This window comes from Saimiri boliviensis, chromosome 16 (genome assembly GCF_048565385.1).
Source record: "Saimiri boliviensis isolate mSaiBol1 chromosome 16, mSaiBol1.pri, whole genome shotgun sequence".
Classification (NCBI taxonomy): Eukaryota; Metazoa; Chordata; class Mammalia; order Primates; family Cebidae; genus Saimiri; species Saimiri boliviensis.
In genome coordinates, this window is record NC_133464.1 from 67,416,817 (window position 1) to 67,443,777 (window position 26,961).

The 26,961-nt window shown below is 35.9% G+C and overlaps 1 protein-coding gene across 5 annotated transcripts in view; it reads right to left on the reverse strand.

The window, feature by feature from the left end:
* The window catches only part of DGKH (diacylglycerol kinase eta), a 190,492-nt gene that overhangs the window by 13,952 nt on the left and 149,579 nt on the right, over window positions 1–26,961 (reverse strand). For all 5 annotated transcript variants that reach the window (XM_039473342.2, XM_074387784.1, XM_074387783.1 and 2 more), the window contains 10 exons: window positions 23,503–23,634; window positions 20,246–20,363; window positions 18,848–18,958; window positions 18,620–18,716; window positions 11,215–11,322; window positions 8,490–8,603; window positions 8,098–8,232; window positions 6,799–6,962; window positions 2,702–2,807; window positions 1,670–1,762 (listed from right to left, as the gene is read on the reverse strand). In XM_039473342.2, coding sequence (XP_039329276.2) covers window positions 1,670–1,762; window positions 2,702–2,807; window positions 6,799–6,962; window positions 8,098–8,232; window positions 8,490–8,603; window positions 11,215–11,322; window positions 18,620–18,716; window positions 18,848–18,958; window positions 20,246–20,363; window positions 23,503–23,634 — 1,178 coding nt within the window. The remainder of the gene's footprint in view (window positions 1–1,669; window positions 1,763–2,701; window positions 2,808–6,798; window positions 6,963–8,097; window positions 8,233–8,489; window positions 8,604–11,214; window positions 11,323–18,619; window positions 18,717–18,847; window positions 18,959–20,245; window positions 20,364–23,502; window positions 23,635–26,961) is intronic.

Below are 26,961 nucleotides of genomic sequence, written 5' to 3' on the forward strand. Positions count from 1 at the left end.
CAAAAAAAAAAGGAGATTCTCTACCCTGTTGCGTGTAAAATTTACTACTTTCCTTTTAGTCTAAGAATATGTCTTATAAAACTGATAAAATGGTTATTACAAATTCATTCTGGCACTAAAAAAGAGTAAACCAGTTGCTCTCAAATATAATCAACTCCTTATTGTGATATCACTATTGCCAAAGGTTTTGATAAAATTCATTGGTACATATTTTAAACCAAAATTCGTATTTAACAATGAGAGGAAATTAAACGTGGAGAAGGAAAGTCATTCCGTATTAACATAATACAAATGATAAATATTAGCAAGGCAGTACTTAGCGCGTACTCTTCATGTAGAGAAAAGAAGTACACAGTAAGTTATGCTTTTAGTTGTAAGAAGTGATCGTCAATGCACTTCAAATAACATAAAAATACATGTTCTCAATATAAAAATTGAGACCCAACTCACAGGTCACTGGATTTTCTGTAGGACTTATTTTAGAAGAGCAGCAGAAGATTCTGGTTAAAAACAGTAGTGCCAAAAATAGCCAAGAAGGGGCTCCATTAGTTTTATCAAATGAGATAACCAGTGTTTCTCTGTAAAAGTTTTTCTTCATGGCCATAGTAGAGCCAGCCACCTCTTGTTCCAAAGAAGCTGTGTTTCAGTTTCCTTTGGAGGTAGATAAGAGCGATGACCGTCATGCAGCCTTTCAGCTTCTCTTCTCAGAGGAAAGCATGCCCCAAAGGTGGCACTTTTCTGGACCACAGGTGAAAACAGAAACCCTAAGCTCAGGCACTTAATAGCAAGGTGTGTGGGACACACCTCCCATTCATTCACCCACTGTGCCAGATACTATGACTCCTGGTATCACTTTTATTTAGGTGTAGATTTTCCCAACCAAGAGAGAAAATTACTGTCTAAAGGTATGTTTTAAGATCATCAACTACCAACTAATCAGATTGTAAAAAAGAATAAAAAACAGCAAATGAATTCGGCCTTCCACACAGTGATAACAGCATGTGGGAATAAGTCACAATCAAACTCTAGGTGGCAGCAAGAGCCAAGATGCTACAATACTTGAAAACAGTGAGGTATTTATAAAGAAAGACTAACTTTCACTGCTAACCAAGCAGGACACACATAGCTTCCAGCGTTTATGCTTGAGGTCCATGGGCTGTGGTCAGATTCAGACTTGGCCTAAACCTGATTTCCAGGACCACTCTGGATTAAACTAGGCAGAGTTCCTGAAATTTAGTTTTCGAAACACTGTGTCTAGAAAATGTCCTCTTTTAAGTAAATCTGGAGGACCATACAAATCATATTAAAAGTTAATTCAGGGAACAAACTTGGTAAGTTCCTCTACTTGCGTGCAATAGTTAAGTACCTGAGGAATGTCTACTACACTTTATAAAGTTCATGTCTCTCGAAGCTGACTGGGGCAGAGCAGTCATAAAAACAGGATGGCATATATGAGGGGAAATCTCCACCCCTGTTAGCCTGAATTGTGACTCCCAACTTCAGCCATATATTTTCTTGAAGACAAAAGCCAGGTGCAGAGGCAGCTCTCAGGATGGAAGTCAGAAAGCTGCTTCTGCCTTAGAATCTGCTGGATGTATGTTCCCCAATGAAGGTAAGATCCAGACATTTAATTCATCATTCTTGTGTTACCAATCATTTTTTTCCTTACCAAAGGAACCCTGCCAACTAGCAAAGATTCTGTTTCATTATACAGTGCCTTCACATTGATGACTATTTCAGTGGCGGTATCTCTTGTAAGACTCTAGGAAAGAAGAGTATCAAAGACATGTGATCTGTATTAAAATAGGATTTCATTACCAGTAAATACTTTACATTTTATTCTTATAACTTAAATTCACAGCATTTTAAAATCTACCAAAATTCTATAATTGCAAAATGTCATACATTTGTTAGCATGACTATCTCATTATTATATTACAGAACCAAAAGAATGTAGTGACTACGGTGAATACACTCAGGATCACAACCCCTACGTGATGAATCTGTGTACGCTAGCACCAGCATATACATATTCCCAATAAAAAGTTAAGTCAAAGAAAACTTTTACTCTCAGTAGCACTAACCATATTGCTTTTTAGACCATAATCTTGAGAACAAGCACTTAATTGTATATTAAGTAACTTCAATCAAATAATCAAAAAAATAAAATAACACTATCAGTTTTCTCTCTAGGATCACATTTCAAGAGTTATATTCTATCCATTCTAACTTCCACATTAAAATTTTAACAAAAGCATCAATTTCCAATTTAGCAAAACAAAATGAAGCAGGAATAATTTCAGGGCACAACTTCGAAAATGAATGAACATCTCTAACAAAATGCATGCTGATGGTATCTAGGCATGCCCTTTAACAAGGTACAGGACAGAAGGTAAGGTAAAAGAAGGAGTAAGAAAGGATGATAAAAGTTAAAAAAAGAAAGAAGTAAAGGAAGATGGAAGGTAAGAAGTGATTGAAAGTGAAACATAAAAAAAATGAGAGAATTTAAGAGGGGGAAAGAAAAAATCTCAAGAAAAGGAAAATTAACAAAAAGTTGGCCACAAATTTACCATAAGTTTGTAGAGACACATATAGATGACATAACTTTCTTTTACGGGGCATGGCATATTTTACAGTATTAAAATACATGTGTAACACCCAAAATAATCTGTGGAATGAGAATTTACCATTAGATCCTCACCTCCGGGCACCTTGGGTTGGCTTTATTCAGGGCATGGGAGCAGGCATTCACAGCATGGGCCAGTTCTTGCTCCAAAAGACAGTGAATTGTGGCTGCATCACAAATCCTAAAAGCATAAATGAAAAAAATGAATAGGAAACTTTTTTGAGTAGTGCTCATTTTTTCTTTTGAACTCTAGAAGTATTAGGATAAAACAAGTAAAAAACATATGAAGATCAGAATAGAAGAACATTTTTAATGGCTGATCAACTGTGAATGGCACAGGTAGATTTACAAATCCAAACCCCACTGCAACAACAACTATGAAATAAAAAATCTATATATAAAAAGTTAGGCTTATAATCAAAGACATACTGAAGGGCTATTTGGAAGAATGAAATATAGTAATACTTCATTTTGCAGTATCCTTAGAAAGTGAGAGGGATCACAAATATAAAGACTAGAAACTTCTCCTTCATTCATTGAAACTGCAAATGCAACAGATTGGGGAAGAGCATCACCATATTTGTTATCAACACACAAAGTGATCATAAGCAGTGTGTAAGTTAATATTCACAGCCTTTAAATGTAGCTATGACTTATTTTCTCCACATTACTGATGTATGTATACAGAGCCAGTAAGTGATAAGAGCCAGGATCAGAATCTATGTCTATCCAACTCCAAAGCCTGTTGCACTATACTCCACTGGGATCCAAACCTCTAAGAATAGCCCCAAAAAGACCAAATCCTGGAAGGCACTAAAGCCAAAGACAAGAAAGTAGGAAAACTTCCTCCAATTGCTAGGAAATGATGTAAGGCTTGCAGATGAACAAGAAGGCAGGACTATTCAAATACTGTTTTTGCTTCTGACAGCTTCATGGGGAATGACTTTCAATCTGGAAAGGATAGACCAAGAAAAGGGACAGAAGCCCTATACAGCTGAACCAAGAGTAAAGAAAAATAGTTTAATTCTTAAGAATTATACAATGGTATCTAAGGTACAAAGAAACTTGCAAATGTTACCTCAGCACTACTATAAGCAACCTTGAGAAATCATGAAGAATGAGCTATTTTTCAGAAGAACAGAGATGGATAAAGGTTATCCTAATTTTCAAAGAAAGGGAAAGAGGTAAATCAACTTCAGATTAACATTTCTAATTGCCTACAGAATCTCGTAAGTATTTTTAATGTAATTTAAATTCTAAAGTCCAACATGGAACCTATCATTTTCCTTCTAATACCTACTGTTCTTCCTGAATCCTATGGCTCCATCAAAGGCATCACAATCATCCAGCCATTCACTACAACATTAAGGTCAGCCTGTCTCCTAATTCATGCCCATTTACCAATTTTAAATCCTAATCTTTACTCTCACTTGTCCTTTCTGTCTCCACTGCTTTAGTCTATCTTTTTTTTTTTTTTTTTTTTTTTTTTTTTTTTTTTGCATTTTAGGTTTTGGAGTACATGTGAAGAACATGCAAGATTGTTGCATAGGTACACACATGGCAGTGTGATTTGCTGCCTTCCTCCCCTTCACCTATATCTGGCATTTCTCCCCATGCTATCTCTCCCCGACTCCCCACCCGCTATTTCCCCCCAAGAGACCCCAGTGTGTGATGCTCCCCTCCCTGTTAGTCTATCATTTTTTAAAATCAGGACAATTCCTACAGCATTCTCAGTGTTCACCTTGCCCTAGCTTTGCTGTCTTCCAAAACGAAACAAAACAAGAAACAACAACAACAACAAAAACTTCTCCACACTACTTCTAGAACAGCCCAATAAAGATCTGGTTCCTCTTCACCTCTTCATCTACATTCCCCACACTCTTGCATATACTATGCCAACCTTTCAGTCACCCCAAACTCTGAGATTGCCTGAAAGCAGCATGCGCTTATACTCCTCTGGGCCTCTTCCTAGGCTGGTTGCCATGCTTAAATTGCTCCTTTTCTTACTCTTCCCTCCAGACTTGGTTGAAAGGTCACTTCTTCCAGGCAGGCCTACTTGACTGCCTTTGACCACCTTTGTGTATCTAGAGAGCCCACTGTGTGTCTCATGTCAACAGTTTGGCCACATTTCTCCCTCCTACTAACCTGTGAGCCAATTAAGTAGGGTTGTCACATAATCATCTTGTATCCCCAGCCTAAAACAGTGCTTGGCGCACAGAAGAGGCTCAAAAATTGAGTATGTTTGCATAGTCAATGAATAAACTCTGAAAATAGACAAGTGAGCCTGATTTCATCTGCAAAATTTAAAAACAGATGGGGAGACAAACTATGTTGACCAGAAGCAAGCCTAGACAACTTCCTTTTTACGATAAGATTATTTGGTTGGTTCACAGGATGAGAACATGGAAAGCATTATTTGGTTTAAAAACAAAACAAAACAAAACACTGTAAATTAGAGGCCACAGAAGTTGTCTTTAGTATCTAAAAGAGCTGTATTTACCCTAAAACTAACATCCCTATGGATAAGAAGCAAAGATGTACAATAATGCAGCTATGTGGGTTTAGCTGGGTAAATATTCATTTTCTCTTTCCTTTCTTCTGAGCTGCCCAGTATTTTGCAGTTATAAGACTTGACTCTAATTCTGAATATTGGTCCAGCAGTAGGGGGCATATGTCTTTTATGTCTCTAACATCTCATACATTCTAGTTACATAATAAATATTTTAAAAGGAGAGTAAGGAAGGTGGGGGGAGCAGATGGCAAATAGTAGGGTGGAGGAAAGATGTGAGCTAGCCCCTGAAACCACCGAGCTTTGCTTTCCTTCTTTACTTTTTCAACAATTTTATCGGTGACCAGATGAAGGTATGGGAAGAATCTAATAGTTACCGTGAACAGAGCACTCGATATGCCAGACGTGATATGTGATATCTTTTGGCTGTCTCCCCACCCAAATCTCATTTTGAATTGTAGCTCCCATGATCCCCAAAAGTTGTGGGAGAGACTGGTGGGAGGTAATTGAATCATGGGTGCGAGATTTTTCTGTGTTGTTCTCAAGATAGTAAGTCTCACAAGATCTGATGGTTTTATAAAGGGCAGTTCCCTTGCACATGCTCTCTTGCCTGCTGCCATGTAAGATGTACCTTTGCTTCTCCTTTGCCTGCTGCCATGATTGTGAGGCCTCCCTAGACCTGTGTAACTGTGAGTCTATTAAACCTCTTTTTTTTTTTTCTTCTTCTTTTTTTGGAGATGGAGTCTCACTGTGTCATCAAGGCTGCAGTACAGTGGTGTGATCTTGGCTCACTGCAACTTCTACCACTCAAGTTCAAGTGATTCTCCTGCCTCAGCCTTCCCAGGAGCTGGAACTGCAGGTGCCCACCAATACACTCAGCTAATTTTTGTATTTTTAGTAGAGATGGGGTTTCATCATGTTGGCCAGGCTGGTCTCAAACTCCTGACCTCAAGTGATCCACCTGCCTCAGTCTCCCAAAGTGTTGGGATTACAGAAGTGAGCCCCTGTGCCCAGGCTTAAACCCCTTTTTCTTTATAAATTACCTGGTCCCGGATAGTTCTTCATAGCCATATGAAAATGGACTAATACAATATACTTACAGCACCCATTCCTAGAGTCTCATTTAATCCTCATACACCCTGGTGAAACAGCTCTTATTAGTCTTATCCATTTGGTGGATAAGACTCAGGTGAAGAGGGAACACACCGGTCCACGGTCCCTCCTCCACTGTGAAGTTTTCCCTGGTCATAGTGATGAGTGTTTAACACTCATAGAACTTTTTTTTTAATCTCCTTTCTGTCTATAGAAATTAATTTATATGTGGTCTCAAAATCTCTCTAATATCTTGTCAGAAACTGGTTTTTGAAGTCTTTTATTCTTTTTGCTCCTGACTCTCCTGTGGAACAGGATTAATGTTTAGACTTCCCTCTACATTCCATAAACATTTAATTAGTAATTAGAAGACTACATGTAAGTGGGTAGTACAGTGTAAGGACTGTATACAAAATGGAGAATAAACAATAATGAAAAGAGTGCTATGTGAAGAAGAGTAATTGCATCTCTTTTTGATACCATTACTGAAACAATGTATTAAGATTAAAAACACAAAAATTGGCTGAGACGAGAGTTCCCACAGTCTGAAAAGCCAGCAGAGTTCCCGTACCTAGTAATGAGCTCCTCTGCAGCCTGGGAGCACAGCTGCATCTGTGACACCTCTTCTGTTGCCAAGTCAATGGCATGATGGATGTACAAGTGGGTTCGGAGAACTGGTTTACCAGAATCACACTTCTGCTTATCTTCCCAAGATTTCAGAGTGCTCTCAAAGGCCTATTTAAAATCAATATTGCAATGAACTGTTAGCTTAGAACTCAGAGGTCCATGTAAATGTGTACTTTAATAAAACTACAACTGCTTTTTCTCTCATGACTCCTCAAATAAATCACAATGATAAAAAAGACATTTCAAAATTATCCAATGTACTGCAACACAAAGTAGTGCAGCCAGTGATCATGAAAACTTAAAAAAGAGATTTAGGTCAAGGCGGGATGATCACTTGAGGCCTGGAGTTAGAGACCAGCCTGGGCAACACAGTGAGACCTCATCTCTACAGAAAGAATTTTTTTAAAATTAGCTGGGCTGAGGTGGGAGGACTGTTTGAGCCCAGGAGTTTAAGGTTGCAGTGAGTTATGATCGCACCACTGCACTCCAACACGTGCAGCAGAGCAAGACTTTGTCCCAAAACAAAAACAAACAAACAAAAACAAAAAAGCATTTCACGCTTCAATCTTTACTACTGCTTCAATTTATTCTTTAATCGTTACATTTTACATATACTAGATGGGGTGAATATTGGCAGTCTTGTTTGGTAAAGGTTGACCTTAACTAAAAACATATATTCTGCGAAAGGCAAAATAATGGAGACAATAAAAAAAATCAACGATTGCCAGAAGTAAGGGTGAATGAGGGAGGGATGAATAGGGACCCTATTTATCCACGGGAATTTTTCGGGCAGAGAAATTATTTGGTATGAATCCGCAGTGGTGGATACAAGTGATTATATCTTTGTCGATACCCACAGATGTACAAATCAAAGAGTACTGGAAACTATGGATTTTAGTTAATAATAATCAATCAGTATTGACTCAACAATTGTAACAATGCACCACAGTAATGCAAGATGTTAACAGGGGAATTTACATGTGTAGGGAAGAAGAGGGAGGAAGAAGCATATGGGAACATCATTCAGATTCTCTTTATTTTTTGCCCAATTTTTTGTAAACCTAAAATGGCTCTAAAAACTAAAGTCTTACTAAAATGAATAAATAAAAATTCCAAACCACAATGACCTAAATGTCAGATTGAAGAGACAATTTAAATGTTTCCTTGTTTTCTATTTTTTAATAACAATTTCAGATTTTAAAAAAACTTGACTATATTCTACAAGAATGTTTTTGTTACATACTCTGTCCCTTGTTAGCATTTGTGCTCTGTTTTTGTGCACAATTTTAATAATCCCTGGAGGCTGAACCCATGCTTCACCATCCACTTGCACTGGGACTCCTTCATCGCCAAATATAGTGATTTTTACTGTACGGCACTGAAATAAAACAAACAAATTATTGTAGAGTACAAATCATCCGGAGACAATGATAATCTATATTCAGGCTTGAGTATTAGTCTATTCTACAGAATAGAGAATTATACTTTATCACTTATAATTACATGGTAAAAACTGGTATGACGACAAAGTCAGAATATTATAGATGAATATCCAGTATAGGAGTCATTTAGAATAGATTCCCCCAACCCTCCTTTGCCCAAGAAGTAGAGTTAGGTTTGATGAGAGAAACCAACCTGGGCTATTCGATGATGCTGCAGTTTAATGACCCTTGAAACTGCCATTTGCATGCTATCAAATATTGCTACAACTTCCAGGATCTTGTCATCAAATGACGGTGCAGCAAATATCTGAAAGGAAAAACTACATTACATTTCTACTGAATGCTTAGATGAAGAGCACATCAGGCAATGTATAATGCAACATATATACATTTAACATATTATATGTAACATATTATATATAACTATATATAACATATGTAACATATATAACATATGTAATCTCTGAAGATGACTTAAACATAACTTTAAAAAGGGTTTTCAAACACACATGGATATATTACTCACACCACTCATAAAGCTACTCTTTGGACCAGTTAACTAACATATTTCTAAATAATTCATCTTGGTATAAAACATGTTAAATACATGTTCATGCCTAATTCAAACGTCTTAATAAGATGATACATGGAAGTTTTGGAAATCTAAAAAAAAAAAAATTAGAAAGGTGGTACATTTTCATAGAAAGATGATAAAGTTTCATAAGGTTAAAGCAATGAAGATGCAAATTATGATCCAGTTCACTTGATATATTCTAAGGAAAATATTTCAAGGTTTTACAAGCAATATACATATGTGCTTTATATTTTAATACAAAACTTTTGAGGGTACTTGAGAGTATGGAAATAGAAACCTCAGAGGGTAAAAATCAAGCAGACTTATTTTGTCTTTACATTAAATCCATTTTCACAAAATTAATTTACTCTAAAATTTTATATGTAGGCTGTACTACCTTATTTTTATTCTCTCTTTTACTATATCATAAATAATATGTATCTGAAACAATTTTCAGTATAAAGTAGTATGCTAATTAAAACTTTCACTGAAAATATCAGGACACAAATTTGCTAACATTGATGATTTCTTATAATTTTTGTTATTATATTACCTGGATTTAAACCCTGTTTCTGCTGTTACTAACTGGAAACTTTGCCTTAGATTCTTCAGTGGTAAAAATTTGATAAGAAATGTAGGTATTAAATAATCAATATGAAGCTCTTAGAACATTGTCTGACTATCTTGTAGGTGTTCAAGGAATCTTGGCTTTATTTATCTTAATCTCACTGATTTCTCCCCTTCAAAATACTTAATAATAACAAGTTGACAAAAATATTTTTAAACTCAAATACTATTGTAATACATTTATGTCATGAAAATAAAAAATACTTTCCAATTGACCTTATACTTTAATCCCTACCTGTTCATTTAAGATCCTTGAGAAAAATGGATCAGTAGGAATGATTATATCATTATATCATAAACTCAAATCAGTGGATATGGCTCATCAAATAAAGACCGTGATAACACTTCTCATTTTTACTGAGATATATATATATATATAGATATATATATATATATACTTTAATAATTGTGTCCTCTCTTTCATTCTTTTCACAACAATTACATTTGTGAGGTTGTGTTTTCTTTTTAAGTATAGAAAAGTATGAAAAAACAAAAACAAAAACAAAATAGCCCCAAACCTGACTGGCCAAATGAACCTTCTTGATATTTCTAAAAATAAAAAAATATACACACAAGTTTAGAAAATTAAAAGGACTAAGGCTGGGTGTGGTGGCTCATGCCTGTAATCCCAGTACTTTGGGAGGCCGAGGCGGGTGGATCACCTGAGGTCAGAAGTTCGAGACCACCCTGTCCGACATGGTGAAACCCCATCTCTACTAAAATACAAAAATTAGCCAGGTGTGGTGTTGCATGCCTGTAGTCCCAGGTACTCGGGAGGCTGAGGCAGGAGAATTGCTTGAACTTGGGAGGCAGAGGTTGCAGTGAGATTGTGCCACTGCACTCCAGCCTGAGCAACAGACAGAGACTCCATCTCAAGAACAACAACAAAAAAGAAAATTAAAAGTACTGAAAGGTATTGTGGTAGGCAGAATAATACCCCTTTTTGCCCCCTAAAATGTCCATGTCCTAGTCCCCCAAACCTGTGAATCTGTTACCTTACATAGCAAAAGGAACTTTGTAGATGTGATTAAATTAAGGGCTTTGAGATGGGGATGATCTTGGGTGATCTAGGTGGGCCCAGTGACATCACAGTGGTCATTAAAAGTGGAAGAGGGAGCAGCAGAGATCAGAGAGATGCTATATGAGAAGGATTCAACCTGCCTTTGCTGGCTTTGAAAATGGAGGGGAATGTGGGTAGCCTCTAGACACTCCAAGGGCAGGGAAACAGTCTCCCCTAGATCCTCCAGCAGGGAACAGCCCAACTGACACCTCCGTTTTAGCCCAGTGAGACTGTGCCAGTCTCCCATCATATACAACTGTAAGATGATAAATGTGTGTGAGGTGGCTAAATTTGTCTTAACTTGTGATAGCAGCAATAGAAAACACCTACAGATATAAAGTTAAAAAGTAAAATCTTCCCTTATTTATTTCATAAATCTACTTTCCAAAAGCAGATTCTTTAATATTCGTCCAGAAAATCGTGACATACATCCCAAGATAGGGATAGCTGTATCTTCAACATGAGAAAAGTTAAGAGTATATCCACAAGAGACGGTTCAAATAAAGTCTTAAATAAATCTATTCCATGTCTCACTTTCCCAATGTAAAATATTTAACATGAAATTAAATTACAATTCATAAGCATATTTACAAAAGCAAATTATTACAGTGACTTAATTATTTTTGAGGAAACAAACGATTTACTCCCATTACTTACATCATCCTCTTTAGTTCCACCCCAAAAGTTAGTCCCTCCAGCATAGCTGGGGATGTTCAACACGGCTATGCCTTGCAAGCTGGGAAGAGGAATATACTGCCCATCACACTGTAAGGTAAAAAAAAAAAAAAAAAAAAAGTAGGGATTATATAAAAAGAGCAAAATCACTAGTATGGAAGATAGCAGAACACTAAAGAGGAAGGGCAATGGAGCAGAGTGTGTTGGTAATGTCTGCTCACTACACGTTACCAAGGCCTTTATCTTATTTTTTTTAATTAAAAAAAACTTGAAGTACAAATAACTATGGCAGAAGTTATTAGAAAAACTGATTTTAAAACGATGTTTTACCTCTTTCCTCCAAAACCAGGCAGTACTTTTCTCAAGTCTTTTTCGGGCCTCTTATGATATCATAAGAGACCACCTGCTTTGTGGTCCTCTGTGTACTTATTTTAAGCATCTTTTTAAAAGCAGGCCACGTAAGAGCAAGTTGATCCTAACCATCTCACTTAGCCCCTTTCACAGTCCCTGGTACATTGCTGGGGCTCTACAACCACCTGGGGACTGGTGAAACTCAAAGCTGAGTACGTCATGTAGTCAGAACCAAAGTCAAGCAAAAATATATGCACCTCAGAAAGCTCCTTGCTGTCCTTACTTTCTCATTAATCACTTAGATGAAAAATAAATTATCATTGAAATGGAAAAAAAGGATATGGCTGATGAAAGGATATGAATAAATTCCTACTGAGCAGAAGCAGAACTGTTACCTTTTAATAAATGTTGTTTCTTAAATTAATTTCAATTAATGCTGTTTAATCTATTAACTCTTAAATAAAGCCTAGTGGACGATTAAGGAGACAATTAGTTATGAAACTAATTTTTTTAAATTACTCAACAAAAATCATAATTATGTTACATAAATTTTAAGATCATACTTATTATTTTAATTAGCATTTAAACCAAACCATTTAACATTTTTCTAAGTGAACATTTAATCCAATGGAAATATTTAAGCCTTCATTTTAAAAGAGAAGAGGCTGCAGATGTCACACCTAAAATGGACGCTGTATTTTCAATAAATAATTCTCGTATTAAAAATAATTAGCATAGATTCCTAAAAATTACATTTTAATGCCAAATAAAAATGATCTGTCAACAGAAAGAAATGGTATTTCTGAGACTGTGAGAGAATAATTTGTTCTGGGGTAGAAACCAAGATGAAGGGGAGAATTTCTGTAATGGGACATTTCATTAAAAAGAGCATTAAGTTCCACTGGTCAGGGATGGTTTGGGTATAGGAAAGATGGAAGGAAAAGGTCTCAATGTCAAGAGAGTACCAATATTTTCTCTGTCTATTCAGTAGTGCGGCTCTGATTCTCCAAGTTAACTTCCTAAACTGGTGAAAATCCAGGGAGGAGACCAGCAAATATTTGGAAATTGTTACAGCTGGTCCGAGATGACCCCGTTAAGGACTTCTCTGCTTTGTGAATCTGAGAACGGGGAAGAATAAGAGCTTAATGAGGGTACATAGGAGGTTAATCTCATCCCCAAGTACTACAAAAAATGTTCACTATCAGAATCACACTGAAGCTTGTGTTTGCTAATGCAGCCAAAGTCAGTTCTTGGGAAGACCTCAGGGATACTGGCTGATTGGAATGGTAGTAATGGGTGAAAGCCAGGATCAGCTGATTTGTTGTGAATGGTAATGCTTCTATACCAAGCTCAAAATTACACAGGGCTGGCATCTTCAAGGTCTAGCACTGTGCATAGATTTGGTAAATCCTTAATAAACCTTTATTAAATAACTAAAAAAAAAAATAAAAAAAGATCTTCAACCTTTAGAGCAAATGAGAATCCAGTTTAAACACATTTCAACTACTTTAAACAACTGAGATTTCATATATGATTTACCTTCAGGTGCATTTTTCACAATTCCTTTTTTTCTTTTTTTATGAAAACACAATGTTAACCATTAGCAGGTTTAGCTTTTCACATTCAAAGGCCCATGCACCTGGGGGCATGTCTGGCACATAATTGGTACTCGATGTATATTTGTTCAATGAATGAATATGAAATACTTAGCAGAATAAATGTTTCCTCAACCCAATACATTGAACAGATATATTTATGTGCTTTAGAAAAAGCTGCTTTAAATCATATGACTAACAAAGGAAATGGGAAAAAATACTCTCTCTATAAATATAATAAAAGAAATATTTTAAAAATGTTTTCTAAATGGATGCACTTTTTTGCAAACATGGTATGGAAAACAAACATTTTCAGAAGGAAGTCTCATGTGCAGTGCTGAACTGAACATAATATACATTAAGCAACACACCTAAATCTAAATGCTTAATGTCCATTTCATGGAGTCTCCTAGGAAAAATACAAGGAGCACAGATTCAACAAATTAACAAATTTACATGATTCAAAAGTTTCTTATATCCAGGAAAAACTTTAGGAGTGTTAAATTTTAAAGAAATATTTCCAGTCGCCCCACATTCTGTCATTTTTATTTATTTACTTCTTTTTGAGAGACAGGGTCTTGCTCTGTCACCCAGACTAGAATGTGGTAGTGCCATCACAGCTTACTGCAGTCTTGAACTCCTGGGCTCAAGCCATCCTCCTGCCTCAGGCTTCCAAGTAGGTAGGATCACAGGTGCACACCACCAGATCTGGCCCCTAGCCATTCCATGTTTCTATGTGTGGTTCATGATGTTGCAAAATGCAACCCAGCTGCAGCTATGTATTTTTTTCTCATTAGTGTCTGTTTTGTCTGCTTCTTTCACCAAACAATATGATATGGAGGGAAGATGGTGAAACTGAATTGAATTCTGTCACTTAGTATTTGGCTAAGTCCCTTAAGCTTGCAGAGCTTCACTTTGCTCATCTGTAAAATGGGCTAACAATTCTTAGCACACAGTGAGGCCAATGAGATAAGGTAGAGGAAAGCATCTAGAACACATGTGGAAAATCAGTAAATTTCCTTCTTCCATTATAATTACAAATTGTCTTATGGAAAAAACACTGGATTTGAAATGTTGGCTCTTCCAGTTATTAGCTGTTTGAACTTGAGCAAATGCATTAACTCTTCTGAACTGAATAATAATACCTATCTCATGAAGCTGTAAGAATTAAAGGCATACAGTAAACTTCCATTATTTTTAAATGATTTAAAAAATAGTTACAACTAGTTATTACTGAAATAAATAAAAGATAAAAATTACTATTAATATAATAAACTATTTTGTTTTTTAAAAAGATACAGATATGGAAAGATTTGAAATAATTAAAAATGTTAATTAAACAACCACTTGTTCTCTATCACATATTTCATGATAGCCTACAGATGAAGACTGTTTTTAAAAATTCTTTCTTTTCTTTCTTTCTTTCTTTTTTTTTTTTGAAAAAGAATAAAGAAGAGGAAGAAAGAGAAAGGGGAAGAGGGAGAGAGGATGGGGGTATTGCTTTATTGCCCGGGCTAGAATGCAATCTAAATATGGGTATACCTATAATTGTCTTAATAATGGAGATATAAAAGAAAATGAGGGAAGAGAATAACAAACAAGGAGCCAACATTTCATTTAAACTTCTAAGTTAATATGATGTGGTACTGATAAGAGTGTATATTTTGTATATTTAAAGTGGAGAGTTCTATAAATGTTAATTATATTTATTTATTCCAGATCTGAGTTCAAGTCCTGGATATCGTTATTAATTTTCTTTCTTTTTCTTTTCCTCCCTCCCTCCTTCCCTTCTTCTTTCTTTCTTCCTTTCTTTCTTTTTCTTTTTTTTTTTTTTTTTTTTTTTTTGAGACAGAGTCTTGCTCTGTCACCCAGGCTACAGTGCAGTGGTGTTATCTGGGCTCATTGCAAACTCTGCCTCCCGAGTTCATGCGATCTTCCTGCCTCAGCCTCCCGAGTAGCTGGGACTACAGGCACCTGCTGCCACACCCAGCTAATTTTTTATATTTTATTAGACATGGGGTTTCACTGTGTTGCCCAGGTTGGTCACTAATTCCTCGGCTCAGGCAGTCTGCCTGCCTAGACCTCCCAAAGTGCTGGGATTACAGGCATGAGCCACCGTACCCAGCCTAAAGTTATTTGTTTTTCTTCACCTATCTTAGTACTTACAGGACTTGACACAGTATATAATTATTATTTCAGTTAATAAATAGAATAGGCTGCTTGACTCATGCAAATTAGGTATATTATGGGCAAAAAAAGTCATCCTTCTTACAGAAAATGTTTGAAATTTTAATACAATTCTTCCATTTACATGTGAAAGGTGTTTCTACTCTAAAAGTAGCAAAATATGATAATGTGATGTTATTTTACATTTCTGGAATTCCCATCATTGTAAAAAGGATTCTAAATCTCACTCTGAATTTCTGAAGATTGGGTATATAACAGAATCACCGATAACGTGGCTTGGGAAACAAAGTTTGTATTTGTACAGTTCTTTTCAATTTACACTGTGATTTACAGTACCTCAGCTCACTGATTTATGATTTGCACAAAATCATTATGTTATCCATTTTGTATGTAGGGAAACCAAGGTAAAAGTCTTTGTTCGATACAAATTTAAAGTTAGGACATGAAGTCAGTCTCCTTCCATACCACAATATAATAGGGGAAGGACAAGTTATCTAAGCAAAAAGATAGGAGTAAAAAGCAAAAAGGACTGACACTCGTGAAGGCATCTCTCTGGAAAGAGCCTCCCAAGGTGTGGGTCTCTCTTCTCCACCTTTATCCCGAGTGAACCATCATCAGAGAAATGAATTTTTAGATAACAGGCTTTCTACTGTCCATAGAAGTACAATGTATCTTTTGGTTTACGTCATTATCATTATTTTTTGCTTTACTTTTTTTTTTTGAGACAGAGTCTCACTCTGTCACCAGGCTGGAGTGCAGTGGTGCAATCTGGGCTCACTGCAACCCCCGCCTCCCAGGTTCAAGTGATTCTCCTGCCTCAGCCTCCAGAGTAGCTGGGATTACAGGAGCACACCACCATGCCCAGCTAATTTTTGTATTTTTAGTAGAGATGGGGTTTCACCATGGTTTCCAGAATGGTCTTGATCTCTTGACCTGGTGATCCGCCTGCCTTTGCCTCCCAAAGTTCTGGGATTACAGGCTAGAGCCACTATGCCTGGGCTTTCTACTTTATTTTTATGTATATTAACATGTTTTCATTTATCTTGTTTTACTCATTTTCCTTTTTTATCATTTAATGCACACATCTATATCAAGTCTTCTTAACTTAAGGTTCAGAAACTGGAGTCCATGGATAGATTCAGGCAATTTGTTAACTTTGTGGTAAAAAATCCGTATCTGTATTTTCACTAACCTCTGAAGTTTAGCATTGCCCTCAATTATAAATGCAGGAAAAAAAAGGCATTAGTAACACCTGTGATTTCATCAATAGAAATGAGACATTTTTATATTACATTATAGATGTTTCAGATATCCCGTAATATAAGCTCATCATTACTTTGAAGTTATGGTATTTATTAGACATGCCATTAGATTTTTATTTGATACAGTAATGATGAAACACATATATTTTTCTTCAGCAACATAAAATATGTTATTAACTTATTTTAATATTATTGGTAAGTCTTCTTTGGTAAGTCTGTATTTCATATAATGCACTTGAAAATAATATTATAACAAGGGGTCCTTATTTTCATCAGAATGCCATAGGTGTCTACAACTCAAAAAAGATTAAGACCCTTTTAAAAAGGGTGTTAAAAGCAGCTGTGTAAGTAAGATATCTTATTCAAAATTTGGACCACCAGTGGAAGAGGTTACTAAATCTATTTCTGAAGAGCTGAGGCTCTTCCAGGAACTAAGACCATCCAGCCATTCAGATCCAGCTAGTTTTCCAACCAAAGATAGCTGGCTATGCTTGATCACAGCACTTAACAAATAATGCTAACGTAATCACTTACCCATCCATTTCCCCCTCAAAACAGGACCAGTACTGTGCTAAACACTGGGGATAACAAAGATGAAAACAACTTTCTATGTGTTCTTAAGAGTGTGGCCAGGCCGGGTGCAGTGGCACACACCTGTAATCCCAGCACTTTGGGAAGTCAAGGCGGGTGGATCACGAGGTCAAGAGATCGAGACTATCCTGGCCAATATGGTGAAACCCCATCTCTACTAAAAATACAAAAATTAGCCGAGTGTGGTGGCACGTGCTTATAGTCCCAGCTATTCAGGAGGCTGAGGCAGGAGAATTGCTTGAACCCAGGAGGCAGAGGTTGCAATAAGCTGAGATCACGCCACTGCACTCCAACTGCTAACAGAGCAAGACTATGTCTCAAAAAAAAAAAAAAAAAAAAAAAAGGTGTGGCCAATCAGAGTATATTAAGAAGAAAAAGAATGATTACATGATTAGGAGGGCACCTAAACTGACCTGGGCATGGGGGTGTCAAGGATAGCATTTACAAAATGTGAGCCTTCCTGATTTTGTATCTTTTTTTCCAGTAAGTCTACCTTAATTTTATAAGCAATCATAAATCAAACCAGCTGATCATACAGTTGTATGCTTAGAGTGAAAGGTATAGTAGGCTCATCTTTACTAGGAAATATAGTTGATAAAGTATGAGATAGACACCTCTTTAGTCTACCTTCCAGTGCTCAGATGATACCCAAAATAATAATGCTCTGTTTATTTTGTTGAGCTGTACACTTAAGATTTTATAATTTTCTATACATATGATAAGCTTTAATTAAAAATAAATAGTTATAAAATGATACAAGATAGGAAAGACATGCCTATCAGCATAAACAGTGAGTCCTGGATCAAAGGCAAAAGAAAATAAAATTCACAGAAATTAATAGTCTTTTCAGAGCCATATCTCCAGCCTTGTTTTTCTGTTATTGGAAGAGATTAAATAACTTTCAGTCCTAAATTTCCTATTTAAATTAGTAAAAAACACTAAAACATTTAAATGCTCAAAATCTCTTTTAATTTTACTCACTTGTTAGAAATAATTCAAGCAAAAAATATACATTTAAATTAAAAGATTCTATTTACTACAAATGTTAGTTTCAGAGATTTGCAAAACTTTCGTTATTAAAGAATTGGGTCAGAATTTGGAAACTTAAATGTGAAAATCCATTAAAAACCCTCTCCTGTAAATGTGCTCGCTTGGCTCCATTTTTTATATGGGGCACCACAACTCCAGAGCAGCCCCAATTTCAGGAAGCTAATGATGATGATAATTAAGTATGTCACTCATATCCTGTGTATATACTTTCTTTAGTACAGTGTTGATAATCATGTCCATTTTTCCCTTCAATATTTAATCACTAATCAAAAGGCATTTAGGTCAAATTAGCTCTACAAATGATATTTTTTTGAAGTAAGATAATGTGAAATGTCTTTAAGATGAACTTACCTCAAGTTGAACCCTTTGTTCTAAATTCTTGTACGATCTCTGCAGTAACTCCCGGGTTCCAAGGACTCCATACCACATCAAGTTTTTAGTTCGGCTCCTGAAAATAAATATTGGCAGGCAGTTGCAGGAAATTTTATTTACTCCTTAAAGGCAGAGCAAGCAAAAGAGATAACAAATGAGGGAAAAATTGTCTTTATGTAATAGCATTATTACTTTTACTACAATTACCTGCATTTTTCAGGGTGCTCCTCTCTTTTATTGTTAAATTCTAATGAAATTTTTGCATCTAATCCAATGCCAAAGTAATTGTTCATGACACATTTTTCTGAATATCCATCTCTATGATCACAGGGAAAAGTACATCAAAGTCAATTTCAGATTCATTACAATTACAATTTGTACACAAGATAGTACTTAACACCATTTAAGCTTCCATTCCTTATAGTAGATTGTAAAACTCAGTGCTAATCGCTTCCTATTCCTATGCCATGTGTACAACCACAGGACATATGTACACTATCTGGCACATGTGACATAAAGGGATGGTGAGCAAGGCAAAACAGACACACAGTTACGGTGTGGTTTTCTACTAAGTGTAACAACAACTTAGTTCTAGTTCTAGCTAAGTTCCTCACTATACAGAAAAATGCAGATGATTATGGGAGGGCCTTACAGTCAGGTGCCAACTCTCTCTCTCTCTCTCTCTTTTTTTTTTTGTTTGTCTATCATTAGAAAGTCTTGTAATCCCAGCACTTTGGGAGGCCAAGGCGGGTGGATCACAAGGTCAAGAGATCAAGACCATCCTGGTCAACATGGTGAAACCCCGTCTCTACTAAAAATACAAAAAACTAGCTGGGCATGGTGGCACGTGCCTGTAATCCCAGCTACTCAGGAGGCTGAGGCAGGAGAATTGCTTGAACCCAGGAGGTGGAGGTTGTGGTGAGCCGAGACCACGCCAGTGCACTCCAGCCTGGGTAATAAGAGCTAAACTCCGTCTCAAAAAAAAAAAAAAAAAAAAAAAAAAAGTCTCCTCCACTTCTACGCTTAACAATGGACAAATATTTACTGAGCAAAAGAGTACTAGATCCAATTCATTCTTCTAGGTGTTTTGGAACATTTAAAATATGGTACTGTCCTTGAGGACTGTCATTACAGAAATGAGATATAACAAAAGCAAAATTAAAAATGGAAGTAAAAGAAAGTGTTTATTGAACTGCCAAAAAATTGTAGGAGTCTTAAGAAGGGAAGAGATCTGTGTGGGCAAAAAGATTCCCAAAATAAGTAAACCTAGAAGCTGACGTGGAAAGATGACAGATCTGGCAAGACTGAGAAGAAAGGAGGTAAAGGGAACAGCATCAGTTCTATTCATTGGCGCCTTCCTTTGCCAGAGGGTTGCTCTCAGACAGAATAGGCTGAAAAAGGACCTACCTCAGGGACAGATCATGGCAACCACTGCATTTTAAAGGGCTCAATGTGCTTGGCATTATCAACTTTTAAAATTTTCTGATCATCTTTTTTTTTAAATATGGAACTATAGTTATTGTAATACCATTTAAAATGTTACGATTCATGTTAAAAATAAAAAAGAAAAACCCCAATAAAATATTTGCAAAAGCATTTTCTTACACGGAATCTGGATCTGGGTCAATAAATGGGGTGGCACCAAAAGGGTCAATGTTTGCTAGTAACATTTTATTGATAATGGAACTCCCAGCAATTGAGGCAGCTAGTCCTGCTCGTAAACCTAGACAGAAAAACAAATAAATATGGGATCGCATGTTAAGAAAAAACAGAAAAAGAACCAGTCCATCGAGGCCTAATATCAAATATCTTGCTTTTAAAAGCATGGTTCTCAGTGCCTACTCCTCTCATTAATCAAAATTATGAACCAAGACATCAAATACAAGGCTTTTGACACTTCCAAGGATCTATATGTTATCATAAAGAATTAAGAAGAGGAGGCCCTAAATAGGAATGGCTTTGTGACACTTTCCCATTTACCATCCCAGTAACTCTATAACTTAAACAAATACATGTTACTTCCTTTGTTATAGCAAAGACAGTATTAAGTGTCTACGGAATTTACAATAAAGGTGGAATTACCCAAAATGGCATGGAGTTATCACTTCCAGACTCTCAAATCATAGATAATGATACTCAATTTAAAATATTAAGAGATGTATTAAGGTGAAAACTCAGTGTTAGTTTTAAGAATAGGTAGTAAAGTATTAAATGTAGGTATCTGTGAATTTTAGAAGAATATAGTATTAAATACAAAAATGAAGCCTCTATCTTACTTCAAATTTATTTCAACATGCTTACCAACTAGTTTTCTAACTAGTTACGGTATTCAAAGCTAATGAATTTTATGATCTACTCAACCCAACAGGAAAGCTAGAAACGCAAGTCTGGAGAGGAGACAAAGTAATAGGGACCCGTGGGAACCAGGGAAACACTAGGAAATTAGAAAAACAAGTTCTTTCCTTTTATTTTATTTTTTTTAGAGATGAGGTCTCACTCTTCATCTAGGCTGGAGTGCAATGGTGTGATCATGGCTCACTGTGGCCTCTATCTCCTGGGGCTCCCACCTCAGACTCCCAAGTAGCTGGGACTATAGGCATGTGCCACCATGCCCAGCAAGTCCGCTCTTTAGCAAACATTCCTTTCCTCAGCACTATGCTCTTCTTAGGGAATAATTATTATTCATTATTTTAATTGATAATATTTAGTCAATTATCAAATATAATCAATTTTGTTCCTTCATTTAATGTCATAGTTTTAAATACACTGTGGAATGCTTCTTATGCCAGTTTCCTTTACATTTCAACAAGTAAATGAACAAATAAAAAAATAAATTTAGTAAGCATTAAGAACAATTTGGAGAGATAAGAGCCCTACTCCAGCTGCCCCACAGAAAAGTGTTAATTTTTTTTTCTTTCTTTCCTTTCTTTTTTTTTTTTTTTTCTTCTTTTTGAGACAGACTCTCTCTCACTCTGTTGCCCAGGCTGGAGTGTAGTAGCACAACCTTGGCTCACTGAACCTTCTGGGTTCAAGCAATTCTCTTGCCTCAGCCTCCCAAGTAACAGGGATTATAGAAGCGCACAACCATGCCTGGCTAATTTTTGTATTTTTAGTAGAGACAGGGTTTCACCATGTTAGCCAGGCTGGTCTCGAACTCCTGACCTCAGGTGATCCGCCTGCCTCGACCTCCCAAAGGGCTGGGATTATAAGCATGAGTCACTGTGCCCAGCCAAGTGTTAATATTTTCGAAAATGTTTTAGGGTTAACCATACTCCTTTTAGCTTTATTCCAGAGCGGTTATCCTAAGGCTCCCAGGTGGAATAGGAACATGGCCTCTAAACCTGCAGGCTTTTCCAGAACCAGATACGTTCCAGATTGATCTTTCTCTTTTTCTTTTAATATTTCTATTTTGATATAATTGATATATCATAAAATTAACCCTTTTGAAGTTTTTAGATAATTCAGTTCTTTGTAATATATACAAAGTTGTGCAACCATCACTACTAATTCTAAAATCTTTTTGTTACCCTGCAAAGAAATGGTGTACCCATTAGCGGTCATTTTCCATTCCCTTGATCACCCCACTTCCAGTTCCTTGGAAACCACTATCTACTTTCTTTCTCTATGGGTTATGACTATTCTGTCCATTTTATATAAATAAAATCATATTACATTTGGCTTTTGTGTTCATTTTCCATAATGTATCTAAGGGTAATCATGTAATAGCATGTATCAGTGCTTCATTCTTTTTAATGGGCAGATAATATTCCATTGTATGAATATATCACTTTTGTTTATCCATTCAACTGACCGATGTTTGGGTTGCTTCAACTTTGGGGCTATTGTGAATGCTGCTATAAATAATCATGTACAAGCTTTTGTGTAGACATGTATTTTCAATTCTCTTGGGTGTATACCTAGTATTAAAATTGCTGGGTTACATGTAAACTCTTATGTTTAACTTTTTTAGGAACTGTGAAACGATTCTTCAAAATGGCTTCACCAATGTATGAAGGTCCTAATTTCTTCACATCTTTGCCAATATTTGTTACCATCTGTCTATTTTGATCACAGTCATCCCAGTGGCATAAAGGGGCACCTCATTATGGTTTTAATTTGCATTGCCCTGATGACTAATGATGTTGAGCATCCTTTCATGTATTTATTGGCTATTTGTGTATCTTCTTTGGCAAAAAAAATGTCTATTTAGATCCCTTTCTCATTTTCAAAGTGGGATATTTACCTTTTTATTGAATTTTAAGAGTTCTTTTTATGTTCTGGATATCAGTCCCTTATCAGATACATTCCTTGTAAATTCTTAAGTTGTACTTTACCTGATAGTGTCAGGAAAGTGTCTTTTGAATCTCAAAACTATTAATTTTGGTAAAGTCCAATTTACGTGTCTTTTGTGGTGTGTGCTTCTCATATCTAAGAAATCATTGCCTAATCCACAATTGTGAATACTTTACATCAAGAGGTCTTAAAATGACTACAGAGAGACTTAGGACTTAAAACCAAAAGGATTCAGCAGAACACTGACTAAAAAACACCAAAAGGAAAGCTGAAGTCGTGGACATAAGATGGGATTTACTTTGGAAACTTAGTAAATACAGGTTCCTGGACTTCAACCCAGAATTACCGAATCATAATTTCTCAGGACAGGCCCAGAAACATGTGTTTTAATACTTCCTAGGCAACTTTTGTACAGGGAAGAACCTAAGGGCCTGGATTCTGACTGAAATTATAACAAGAACATTCTACTGAAAGAACAGTTATCTTTAAGTTCATGTTCATGGAAATATATACTTAAACATTTTTACAGAAATATTGAAAAATACATGATGTTTCAGAATCTGTACTACCTGGGCAGATTATTCTGGTATTGAGCACAGGGAGGTTTTCTTTGCTGGCTGCCACAGCAGGACCAGGGAGAGAATCAGTTTGAGAATGGCCATGACTTGCCCGGGCATCTGGAGACCGAGGTGCAGTTTTAACTGTTGGCAAAAAGTCCAGATTAGAAAGAGATAATGATAAAGCTATAAAAATAAGCAAGTTCTTATAAATTTAAAACAAAATAATGTTTAAACAATCAGTAGAAATGAAAATATTATGTGTAGTTATTGTTTACATTTTCTTGAGTCTTACATGGAGGGAATCCGAAGTCCTAATTTCTAAGCTCAAATAGAAGAAGATCAAATAGTAGAAAAGCTCAAATAGTAGAAAATAGATGTCTACCATAATTAAAGGTCAGAAATACTCATAATTTGATTATAATCAACCCACATTTAAAGATAAATGAAACTTCTGAAGTCTGCTTATTTTTGAAAATGAAACATATGTGTTATAATGCACACTACCCATGTAATCCTCTTCTCATAAACATCAAGTAAATGATCAAATTTAATTAATGTGATTCTCAGAGCAAACATGTGAAACACGATTTAATATTGTCTTCAACAAATGACGAGGCTAGGTGTGGTGGCTCATGCCTGTAATACCAAAGCTGTGCAAGGCTGATGCAGGAAGATCACTTGAGGTTAGGAATTCAAGACTAGCCTGGGAAACACAGCGAAAGCCTGTCTCGACAAAAATGTAAGCCAGGCATGGTGGCATGCACCTGCAGTCCCTGCTACTTGGGAGGGTGAGGCTGGAGGATCACATGAGCCCAGGAGTTTGAGATTGCGGTGAGCTATGATCACGTCACTGTACTCCAGCCTGTGTGACAGAGAAGATTCTGTCTCATAAACAAATAAACAAATGGAAGAAAATTTGCATCTATCTTCAAGTGAAATGAACATATTTTTCCTATACTTCTCAGTTATTTATACAAAATGATGATTTGCCCAAACAGTTCTATGTTCTTGTAAAAGCTCAACACATCTAAAAATTATTCTGAAACACAATTAGTCTCAAAGTAAACAACAAAAAGAAAGACTTAACTCTAAACTGAGGCAAGTTAATGCAGGGCAAATGGTACCCTTAAACAATTTAAGAGCTACTGGTAGGTATTTTTAAGAAACAGTAATCCTTAAACTCATTTTAAAATACTCTAAAACTTAATTATCTTCACTCTCCCTAAAACTAATTATAAACAAATTATATTAATTTTACACTCTATTCTCTCATTCAAAAACAGCCCACTGCACTAAAGTACCAGAACAGCCACCGTTTTTTAAATAGATAGGACTCCTGGGGCTAATTTCTCATGAAAACAACTTTTTGATGTTCAACCCTGACAAAAAGCAGAGAGTGTACTAATGACTAAGACTGATGTTCCATTCCAGGTAACTAAACTAATGTTTTCTAGTTCTTCTTAAATAAAGCATCTCATCAATCATATTAATATACTGTATTTCTCACATCTCAGACTTATGAATTACATGATATAATAAATGTATCTAAAAAATGATATTTCATATAGAAATACTTCCCCTATTGCTACTCATTTCCAACAAGTCAGATTACTAGCCAAAATAAAGATCAAATACTGTACCATGAAAGACTTTTGTAAATCTGTGTCTATTTCAATATCAGTATTTACGGCATTACATTGGCATTTTTTAGTTTCTTTTACAGGTCACAATGGAAGTGTCAAGTTTAAGAGTATGGTCAGGTGGGATGACAGCCAGTTGGAAAACCATTAAATGAGCTTTGACAAACCAATCCTCCTAACAGCCATCATCTTAGGAGGAATTATCAATGTATAAGATCTATTAAAAGCAGAGCTGACAATGGCATCCTTACTGATGCTTTAATGAATACCTTCCAATAGATGAAAACATCTAAGGCCTGCTTATCAAATTCACAGATGAAATAAACTTAAGATGACAGAATCAAGCTTCAAAAGAGCTTCACAGGAGGAAATAATAGCTCTAAATACAAAAGATAAAAGTTCGTTGGGATCCGTATAAACTACTATAATTATGTTTTTAGAAAGAAAAGTCTTGGGTAGTCTTTGTAACGTCAAAAATGTCCTTAATGAGTAGTGTACAGGTACCAATGTGCTAAAACACAACAGAAAATATCTGAAGAAGTTTGTTCAAAATGGTGTATCACATTTTAAGATGAACATTGACCAAATGGGTGCAACTAGAAAAACAAAAGGTTTAAAATCATCAATTTAAAAACTGGTACAGAAACTTTAGGACAGATCATCTGAAAAAAAGATGTAAGGTGAGAGAAGGTCTGATGCCAACAAGGCTGTTTTCGGTATCATTTAAGGGATGCCACATGAAGAAGAAGAAGAAAAAAGAAAGAAGGAAGATGAAGAAAGGAGGAGGAAGAAGAAAGAAGGAGGAGGAGGAAGAGGAAAGAAAGAAGAAGAGGAAGGGGAAGAAGAAAGAAGAGAGGAGGATGAGGAGGAGGAGAAGGAGAAATGGCTCCAGGGGCAGAGTCCTCTTTGATATGTGAAATGTATATGGAATTGCTCCTTAAACTAACATAAGCACTACATAAAGGCTAGTCATTGTTATTGTCTAACTATCACTCATGAAACCTAATTATTACTGTAATCATGGGTAGAAATTTAAGGGAGAAAATAGAAAGTTCAATATAAAGCATGACTTTCTAACAATTAGAGCTGACCCTAAGAGTGGGATGTATGGGAAGTGAGTGGTCCTAAGGCTCGTGGTCATCTGCTTCAGGGGTCCTAGAACATGCCTGCATTGGGCTGAACGCTGAACATGTGAGATCTATGAGGTCTGATTTCAAAGTCTTTGAGAGTCTTAAGTACAATAAAATATTCTCTCACAGTTAATGTAATTAGTGGTGGCAGCAGCAGCAGTAATAGTAGCAGTAAAAATAGCAACAATAAAGATGACAGTGAACACTCAGACAGCACTATCTAACAGACACTATTCTGGGCACATTACATATAGTAACTTTTCAACCTTCACAAAAACCCAATGAAATAGGTAGATTATTATCCTCATTTTAGAGATGAGGAAACCACAGAGAGGTTAAGAAATTTGCCCAAGTTTATATAAAATGAAAGTAAAGCCAAAAATTTAGTGATTGCCAACAGTTCTTTTTAAAAGTTTGAGAATAAGATGAAAACAGATTTTTTAATTTAAAATAACTATCAATTATATTTTCTTTTACTTATTAAGTTTACATTTTACTCATTTAGTTTCATATTAAAGCTAGAATAAATTTAGCAACAACATATTCATAAACCTACCATCTAATTTTTTTCAAAGCTAAGTTAACAAGAAATGTTTCAAACATGTAAAATTTAAAATGTACTCACCACTACTAGTCCTATGGAAAATTGGCCCTAAACATGGGGAATAAAAGGTCTTCATCATGCCATAGCTGAAGCA